The sequence below is a fragment of the Mus musculus genome, chromosome 18 (assembly GCF_000001635.26).
Source record: "Mus musculus strain C57BL/6J chromosome 18, GRCm38.p6 C57BL/6J".
Classification (NCBI taxonomy): Eukaryota; Metazoa; Chordata; class Mammalia; order Rodentia; family Muridae; genus Mus; species Mus musculus.
Genome location: NC_000084.6, coordinates 24529064 through 24538971, shown reverse-complemented (window position 1 = coordinate 24538971; position 9908 = coordinate 24529064). Strand labels below are relative to the sequence as shown.

The following is a 9908-nucleotide window of genomic DNA, read 5'->3' as shown; positions in this document are numbered from 1 at the left end:
GGGCTATTGGGGCTCCTCCTGCCGATCCAAATAGTCTACAGCCCCTACAGTATTGGCCTTTTTCCTCTTCTGACCTTTATAACTGGAAAGCTAATCACCCCCCTTTTTCAGAAAACCCTGCAGGACTCACTGGGTTGGTTGAATCATTAATGTATTCACACCAGCCGACCTGGGATGACTGCCAGCAGCTTCTGCAGACTCTATTCACAACCGAGGAGAGAGAGAGGATTCTCCTCGAGGCTCGGAAAAACGTCCGAGACGAGGCTGGGCGCCCTGTCCAAACTCCAGCTGAGATAGATGAAGGATTTCCGCTAACCCGGCCCCGATGGGATTATAATACGGCATCAGGTAGGGAACGACTGTCCAATTATCGCCGGGTCCTAGTGGCGGGTCTCAGAGGTGCTGCCCGGCAGCCCACGAATCTGGCCAAGGTAAGAGAGGTTATGCAGGGAGCGACTGAGCCCCCCTCAGTCTTCCTTGAAAGGCTCATGGAGGCTTATAGGAGATATACCCCATTCGACCCCACGTCTGAGGGTCAAAGGGCCTCAGTAATTATGGCCTTCATTGGCCAGTCAGCTCCTGACATTAGGAAGAAGTTACAGCGAATTGAGGGCTTGCAGGATTACACCATAAGGGATGTAGTTAGAGAGGCAGAGAAAGTGTATCATAGGAGAGAAACAGAAGATGAAAAGTTAGAGAGAGAGAAAAGAGAAGAGGAGGATAGGAGAGACAGGAGGCAAGAAAAGGTTTTGACTAGGATCCTGGCCGCAGTAGGAGAAAGAGATAATGGAAGAAGAGGTAGACAGTCAGGGAACCTGGGAGACAAAAGGCAGCAGGGACCAAGGAGACCCAGAGAAGGCGGGCAGCGCCTGGAGAGGAACCAATGCGCGTATTGCAAGGAAATGGGCCACTGGAAGAGCGACTGTCCGAAAAAAAAACAAGAGGTAAAGGTGCTTTCTCTTGGGGAAGATGAAGACTAGGGGGAACGGGGCTCGGCTCCCCTCCCCGAGCCTAGGGTAACTTTAGAAGTGGAGGGGACCCCTGTGGACTTTCTAGTTGACACAGGAGCCGAATTTTCAGTACTCAAAACACCTCTAGGAAAAGTAAAGAAAAATGAAAAAACCTTGGTGATCGGGGCCACGGGACAAAAATCATATCCATGGACCACATCCTGAGTAGTAGACATAGGGCGAAATCGAGTAACTCATTCGTTTCTAGTCATTCCAGAGTGTCCTATGCCTTTATTGGGGAGAGACTTACTAACCAAGTTAAAAGCACAAATAACTTTCACCTCTCATCGACCAGAGGTTTTCTGGGGAATAAAAGCGCCCCAGACTCTAGAGCTGTCTTTACAACTAGGGGAGGAATATCGACTTTACCAAAATAAAGTAAAGCCCCCTGAGGGATTACAGGACTGGTTGAATCGATACCCTCAGGCGTGGGCAGAGACGGGAGGAGTGGGGATGGCAAAACTGGTCCCCCCTGTGGTGATTGAACTTAAGTCCGGGGCCACCCCTATAGGGGTCCGACAATATCCCATGAGCAGAGAAGCTCAAGAGGGTATACGCCCCCAAATCAACAAACTGCTCCAACAAGGGATTTTGGTCCCATGCAAATCCCCTTGGAACACTCCTCTACTTCCAGTAAAAAAACCAGGGACCAGGGACTACCGTCCAGTACAGGACCTTAGAGAAGTCAACAAGAGAGTTCAGGACATACACCCCACGGTGCCAAATCCTTATAACCTCCTCAGCACCTTGCCACCTGGTCGGACATGGTACACAGTCCTGGATCTCAAAGACGCTTTTTTCTGTTTGAGGTTACACCCCAACAGCCAGCCCTTGTTCGCTTTCGAATGGCGAGACTCCGAGAGTGGACAAGCCGGACAGCTCACATGGACGAGGCTGCCTCAGGGATTCAAGAACTCGCCCACTTTGTTCGATGAAGCCCTACACCGAGATCTTGCTCTTTTCCGAGCCAATAACCCACAGGTGACTCTTCTGCAATATGTAGATGACCTGCTCCTAGCTGCAGAAACACGCGAGGACTGTGAAATTGGGACCCAAAACCTCCTGGGCGAGTTAGGTAAGCTGGGGTATCGGGCCTCTGCTAAAAAGGCTCAGTTATGCCAGATAGAAGTGACCTACCTAGGATATGTCTTGAGAGATGGACAACGGTGGCTCACAGAAGCCAGAAAACAAGCTGTTATGCAGATCCCGACCCCAACCACTGCTCGCCAGGTAAGAGAGTTCCTGGGGACCGCCGGGTTTTGCAGACTCTGGATTCCCGGATTTGCCACACTGGCAGCTCCCTTGTATCCACTAACCAAAGAGAAAGGGGAATTCACCTGGACCAGAGAACATCAGCTAGCCTTTGAAACTCTCAAAAAGGCACTGCTGCAGGCTCCGGCGTTGGCCCTGCCAGATTTAAACAAACCTTTCACCCTATACATTGATGAAAGAAATGGAGTGGCAAGGGGAGTCCTTACCCAGGTTTTGGGACCATGGAAGCGCCCGGTAGCCTACTTATCAAAGAAACTGGACGCTGTGGCCAGTGGATGGCCCTCCTGCCTGCGAGCGATAGCAGCCACGGCTGTGCTAGTAAAAGATGCTGACAAACTGACTATGGGCCAGAATGTTACTATAGTGGCCCCACACTCTCTTGAGAGCATCATCAGGCAACCACCGGACCGCTGGATGACCAACGCCCGAATGACGCACTACCAGAGCCTATTGCTGACAGAGCGAGTAAGTTTTGCACCCCCAGCCATTCTCAACCCCGCCTCCTTACTACCTGAGGCTGACGAGGCCCCTGCACATAAGTGTGAAGAAATACTGGCAGAAGAGACTGGAATCCGGCCAGACCTCACAGACCAACCTTGGCCAGGGGCGATGACTTGGTTCACGGACGGAAGCAGCTTTGTGGTAGAAGGTAAGCGGAAGGCTGGGGCTGCAGTAGTGGATGGAAAGGCTGTCATATGGGCCAGCAGTCTGCCGGAGGGTACATCAGCTCAAAAAGCGGAACTAATCGCATTAATTCAAGCCTTAAGGCTGGCAGAAGGAAGGGCTCTTAATGTCTATACCGACAGCCGGTACGCTTTTGCCACGGCTCATGTTCACGGAGCAATATACCGACACCGTGGACTGCTGACGTCTGCCGGCAAAGATATCAAAAATAAAGAAGAAATTCTCAGCTTATTAGAAGCTGTTCATTTGCCCCGTAGGGTGGCAATTATCCATTGCCCAGGACACCAGAAGGGAACTGGGCCCGTTGAAAAGGGAAATCAAATGGCAGACCAAGAAGCTAAAAAAGCAGCCCAAGGGCCAATGACTCTGGTGGTGAGAACCCAACAGCCCGCTGTTGAGGAAATAAATAAAAGAACCCTCACAGAAGAAGAGGGGCGAGATTACTTAGCTAACATACACCATCTGACTCATTTAGGAACTAAAAAATTACTAAAATTGGTTAGTAAGACCCCCTATTACATTCCTGGATTAAAAGGAATTGTGGAAGAGATAGTAAAAAACTGCCGTGCTTGTGCACTTACCAACGCTGGGTCTAGCAGGCTCCAGGAAGGAAAACAACTGTGAGGAGACAGACCTGGAGCCTACTGGGAAACTGACTTCACTGAGGTGAAACCGGCTAGGTATGGAAATAAATATCTCCTAGTTTTTATAGACACCTTTTCAGGATGGGTCGAAGCGTTCCCCACCAAGAAAGAAACGGCTAATGTAGTGGTCAAGAAGATACTTGAAGAAATCCTTCCCCGCTTTGGGACACCTAAGGTAATGGGGTCAGACAACGGACCTGCCTTCGTCTCCCAGGTAAGTCAGGGATTGGCCAGACAACTGGGGACAAATTGGAAATTACATTGTGCATACAGACCCCAGAGTTCAGGACAGGTAGAAAGGATGAACAGAACGCTAAAGGAGACTCTGACTAAAATAGCCTTAGAATCCGGCGGAAGCGATTGGACAGCCGTTCTCCCTTATGCCTTGTTCAGGGTTCGGAATACACCTGGACCCCTTGGCCTAACTCCATTTGAATTAATGTATGGGGCGCCCCCACCCATTTTTATGACCGTAGGGGATAAGAATCGCCCGGATGTGTCTTTCTCTCCTTCTTCTAGTCTTTTGGCTCGATTAAAAGCTCTCGAAATAGTAAGAAAAGAGGTCTGGGAACAGCTAAAAGAAACCTATATTGCTGGTGACACACAGGTGCCGCATCAGTTTGAAGTAGGAGACGCAGTCCTGGTGAGGAGACACCGAGTGGGAAACCTAGAACCGAGGTGGAAGGGACCCTACTTGGTGCTACTGACAACGCCCACCGCGATCAAAGTGGAAGGAATCCCCACTTGGGTCCACGCATCCCACGTCAAGAGAGCACCCCCTGGAGTCAGCCATGATGAGTGGACTTTGGAGAAGACTACTAATCCTTTTAAGTTGCGCCTGCTTTGTAGGAGCGATCCCAAAAGACTTCAACCCCCACAGTCCTGTTCAACAAACGTGGGAGGTACTCAATGAGGGGGGTAGGGCTGTATGGACAATCGCCGAGGTACACCCTCTGTGGACTTGGTGGCCTGATCTTTTCCCTGACATCTGTAAGTTGGCTATAGGAGCCCCTCCTGGATGGGACTTGGAGGGGTACTCTGACATTCAGAGGGCACCTTTAACACCCCCTCCGTACGTAGAAAAACATTCGAGAGACCCATGGGGTGGTTGCTCTAACCAAAGGGATAGAAGTAAGCTTCGAACCCATCCCTTCTATGTCTGCCCCGGGCCCCACCGAAGTCAGTCCCTCAATCCAACGTGTGGAGGTAAGGCTGACTTCTTTTGTAAGAGCTGGGGTTGCGAGACTTCAGGTACAGCCCGCTGGAAGCCCTCCTCGAGCTGGGACTATATTAGAGTAACAGCCAACTATTCCCTAGCGTCTTATGTACCTGGAGGATTTGACCTAGACGAGTGTACTGACTGGTGCCATCCGCTCCGTGTCACCTTCACTGAACCAGGGAAGAGAGCTCTGGGATGGACAAAAGGGTATACCTGGGGTCTTAGGATTTACAAGGAAAGATATGATGAGGGATTATTGTTCACTATCAGATTAAAAATAGAGACCCCCTACAATCCTTTAGGCCCCCCAACCAAGTTCACACCCCTCACCCATACAATTACTCAGCCTACTCCAGTGATTGCGGACCCCCTTAATATGGCCGCTATCACCCAACCTCCCACTCCTCAGGTACCTCTAACTATTACCCCCGCGATTCCTTCAAGACAGAGGATGTTTAACCTAGTGAGAGGAGCCTTTTATGCCCTTAACAGAACTGATCCAAGCGCTACTGAGGACTGCTGGCTATGCCTGTCCTTGGGTCCGCCTTATTATGAAGGAATCGCCTTCAATGGAGATTTCAACAGAACCAGCAGCCATACTTCCTGCTCTTGGGGTACAGGACAAAAACTGACCCTGACTGAAGTATCCGCGAGGAATCCAGGTCTCTGTATAGGTACCCCACCTTCCACTCACAAACACCTATGCGGACAAATTCAGTCCGTGTCCAGAACGGAAGCTAATTACTATCTTGTACCTTCCCCGGTTGGATGGTGGGCTTGCAATACAAGACTTACTCCCTGTGTATCAACTAAGGTTTTTAATTCATCTCATGATTTTTGTGTCATGATCCAGCTGTTACCCCGCGTATATTATCACCCTGCATCCAGTTTAGAAGAAAGCTATGCTGGCCGGCGGTCAAAAAGAGAACCAATTACTTTAACCCTGGCTGCATTCATGGGAATAGGTATGGCAGTAGGAGTGGGGACGGGAGTGTCAGCTTTGATAGAAGGAAGACAGGGAATTCAGTCTTTGAGGGATGCTGTCAATGAAGACCTAGCGGCAATAGAGAAGTCCATTGACGCTTTAGAAAAATCTTTGACCTCCCTGTCTGAGGTAGTTTTACAGAACAGGAGAGGTCTTGATTTGTTGTTCCTAAAGGAAGGAGGACTGTGTGCTGCCCTTAAAGAAGAGTGCTGCTTCTATGCAGATCATACAGGAATAGTTAGAGACTCTATGCAGAAACTGAGAGAAAGATTAGAGCGAAGGAAACGGGAACGGGATGCTCAACGGGGGTGGTTTGAGTCGTGGTTTGAATCACGACCATCTTGGATAACTTCTTTAATTTCCGCTGTAGCCGGACCAATCCTTATGATATGCTTAGCTTTAGTTTTCGGCCCTTGTATAATAAATAGAGGAATGGCTTTCATCCAGAGTAAAATTGATACAGTAAAACTCATGGTTCTTCAAAGGCAATATCAACCTATAGTTCAGGTAGATGAAGAGTTAGGGGACACCAATCTCTAAAATTCTATGATTAGAATTAGTCTAAACAGAAGAAGAGGGGAATGAAAGGAAATAAAAATGTAATTCATGTAATGTATGTTAAATAGCCCAAAGAGTTGTTTCTGAGCTTTGAAACCTGGGGCTGAGAACATAGCAGAACAGACCAGGACATGCCCGGGCAAGCCCATCGCCTCCCTAGCTCCCACCCCTCTGACCTAAGTTAAATGTTACAGGCTGCTGATGTTTAAATGGACCAATCATGTGAAACCGCGCCAATTCCTCCCCCAGCCCCACTCCTTTTCTATAAAAACCCCTAGCTTCCAAGCCTCGTGGTCGAATCCACTGTCTCCTATTATGTGAGATACGTTTCGACCCGGAGCTCCACCATTAAAAAACCTCTTGTTGTTACATCAAGGTGTTGTGTTCTATTCGTGATTCTTGGGTGCACGCCGAATCGGGAGCTGAGTGGGGGTTTCCCCACTGAGTTCTTTCAATAGTTACAGGACAGCACACTTAAGTACTTCTCAGTGCATATAAAATACATATTTAAAAAAAAAACTTGGGTGTGATGGTGCTCACCTTTCATCTAGCACCCAGAAGGCAGAAGCAGGCACATTTCTATGAGTTCAAAGCTAACCTGAGCTGGGTGGCATGACCTAGGACAGGCAGGAATACGTAACGAGATCCTATCTCAAAAAACCAAACCACTTGAGCCGGCGTGGTGGCGCATGCCTTTAGTCCTAGCACCTGGGAGGCAGAGGCAGGAGGATTTCTGAGTTCAAGGCCAGCCTGGTCTACAAAGTGAGTTCCAGGGCAGCCAGGACTATTCAGAGAAACCCTGTCTTGAAAAACAAAATAAAAACAAAAACAAAATTCTAAACAGGTTTTAAATGGTAATTTTCTTGTTTCAACTAAAAACAAACTGATCCACTAACTCCATCTTTCGAACTTCTATGTGCTTGTTGTGATCTGTATCAGAGAAGAGAACAGCTGGAACACAGCTCCTGGTATGGATTACTGTTGCCTGCCGATCCTCCTCTCTGCTGTGGGCAGTAGTCATAAAAAAACCACCATGGATGGATTCCACCCCCCCCCCCAATTCCTTAAGTTTCAATGTTCAATGAATTGTGTTTCTTTTTTTAATGTGGTTCTCAGTCTTGAATCTGATACAAAATAGCTGACAGTAAACTTTGCTGTTGAGGTTGAAGATGTTGCACAGAAATATTGGACAGCTTTCTGAGGGCAAGAAAATGTCCAGAGGTAGCCACCACCTATTCCTTCTTCAGAGTGTGGATCCCATCTGTACGTATGTGGTCAGGCTACATACACAACCCATACAGCTTACACACAACACACATATATACAAACATATACACAACACCACACACACACACACACACACACACACACACACACGCACGCACGGTGAACACCGTGGTGACTGTAACTCATGTAGTCAAAGCCTTCAGGGTCTGGGTGCTCTGACACGTGTGTAGAGTACAACAAAGAAGTCAGGAAGGTCATGACCCCACACTTCCAGTGGCATACTGTGGACTCCTTCTGCACACTCTTCCCTGGGAACAGGGCTAACTTGTAGGAGACTGGCAGTTAACAGTGAGGACACAAAGCACCTTCCAGGTCCTGGGCTTCTGAAATTCAAGACACCTGGAGTATCAGGAAAAGCAAGTACTGAGGACAGGGTTTGGCTCAGGCAGGCCACAGAACAATGATGACTGGGGTACACAGTCTTTTTTTTTTTTTTTTTTTTTTTTTTTTTGAGACAGTGTTTCTCTGTGTAACCCTGGCTGTACACAGTCTTTTTTGTTTTGTTTTGTTTTGTTTTTTTCGAGACAGGGTTTCTCTGTATAGCCCTGGCTGTCCTGGAGCTCACTTTGTAGACCAGGCTGGCCTCGAACTCAGAAATGCGCCTGCCTCTGCCTCCCGAGTGCTGGGATTAGAGGCGTGCGCTACCACGCCCGGCTCCCGCTACCCCTTTTAAAAACAGGGTTTTATACTATATTACCTAAACTGGCCCCCAACACTTAGCTGTAGTCACTGGCAGGATTATGAGATATTTAATGTTATCGATTATCCAAATTGTCCTTCAAAGTGACTACATCAACTTATACTCACGTACAAACCTGCTCAGAGCTCTGGCATTACAGTTAATGTAGCAGAGCAGTTTTCCCTAGTAACAAGACTCAGAAAGCTCAGTACAGCTCACTGGGGGCTTGGCACACCCGAGGATGCTCGCCCCGCCCCACCCCCGCCCCGCCCCCTTTCTCCGCATTTGTACAGTTTCTTCTTTTCCGCTCGGTTTCCCCTCCCGCTCCCGCCTCCAGGCGGCGGCTCCTTTCCCAGGGAGAGCAGCGCGAGGGGCAGGGCCCGGCGTGTGACGTCACTGCCGGCCGGGCGCCATCTTGCTGGATTGCGACCGGCCTCGGACTCGGGGGTGGTGGTGGTGAGGGCGTGGGGAAGGGTGGGGTGTGGGGGCGAGGCGGCGACGAGGGCGGCGACACTCTCCTCCCCTCGGCTCCACGGCGTAGGACGGCGCGAACGTGGTTCCGGAGGGATGTCCGCCTTCTCTGAGGCGGCGCTGGAGAAGAAGCTGTCCGAGTTGAGCAACTCGCAGCAGAGCGTGCAGACCCTGTCCCTGTGGCTCATCCACCATCGCAAACACTCGCGGCCCATCGTCACGGTGTGGGAACGGGAGCTACGCAAAGGTGAGCGGCCGCGCGCGTCCTGCCCCGGGCTCCTGGGTTCTTGGATCCAGGCTCCCACTCCAGGCTCCTCGGTCTTTTCCCCAGGTTTCTAGCTTCCCACCTCCAGCTCCTCTTGAGCAGGCTTCCTGAGTTCTGCTCGGACTCCTCAGGCTTTCCCAGGTTCCTGGTGATTCTGTCCGGATCCCCTGGCTTCCCGCTCCGTCTCCCTGCGACCTCCCCTAGGTTCCGGGGAGTGTTCCCCCGAGTCGTCTGATCCTGCGCCCTGCCCCAGGCTCCCCGCTTTCCACTCCGGACTCCTGGCATCTCGCGCCTCACCCCGGCTTTCTGGATCCCGCGTCCTTTCCCGGGCTCCCGGCATCTTGCCCTTGGCCCTTAACGAACCGTCCGACTGTCAGGGGTCGTGCTCCGGGTGCTCGACTTTTAGCCCTGGCTCTCTGCGCGTCCTATCGTGGGGTCTGCGGGACGGGGGAGTAGTGTGTTCAGCTCTTCGTTCACCTGATGCGTCCCACAGAGCCAGTGCTTGGTCCGCAGTGACAGACTAAAAGTATAAATAACCAAAAAGTCCCATAATCTAACATGGTAACATTGGATCATTACCGAGGTTTAGGCCTAGCATCTGGCGAGAGTCTGAAACTCACTCAGTCGGCGTTTTTCTCATCCTGTAGTTTTTCATGGAGGCTAGGAGAAGGAAAAAACTACGTGGGGTGGGAGTTGTGCCCTTTCTATTATAGATCAACTTGCTCACGTATTACCAATACTGGTGTGCCAGTTTTTGACCTGTGAGTCTAAGTGATGTATTTATTTATTTATTAGCTTTTTGAGACAGTGTTTCTCAGTGTATCCCTGGATGTC

General features: G+C 50.1%; 1 protein-coding gene across 4 annotated transcripts in view; it reads left to right on the top strand.

Moving 5' to 3' along the window:
* Positions 1–8736: 8736 nt before the first annotated feature.
* Rprd1a (regulation of nuclear pre-mRNA domain containing 1A) overlaps positions 8737–9908 on the top strand; it is a 45276-nt gene continuing 44104 nt past the window's right edge. For 2 of the 4 annotated variants that reach the window (XM_006525825.4, XM_011246895.3), the window contains exon 1: positions 8737–9056. In XM_006525825.4, the coding sequence (XP_006525888.1) occupies positions 8906–9056 (151 nt within the window). In that variant the 5' untranslated portion in view covers positions 8737–8905. The remainder of the gene's footprint in view (positions 9057–9908) is intronic. The other 2 variants (NM_001360807.1, NM_144861.2) reach the window with 1 other exon arrangement.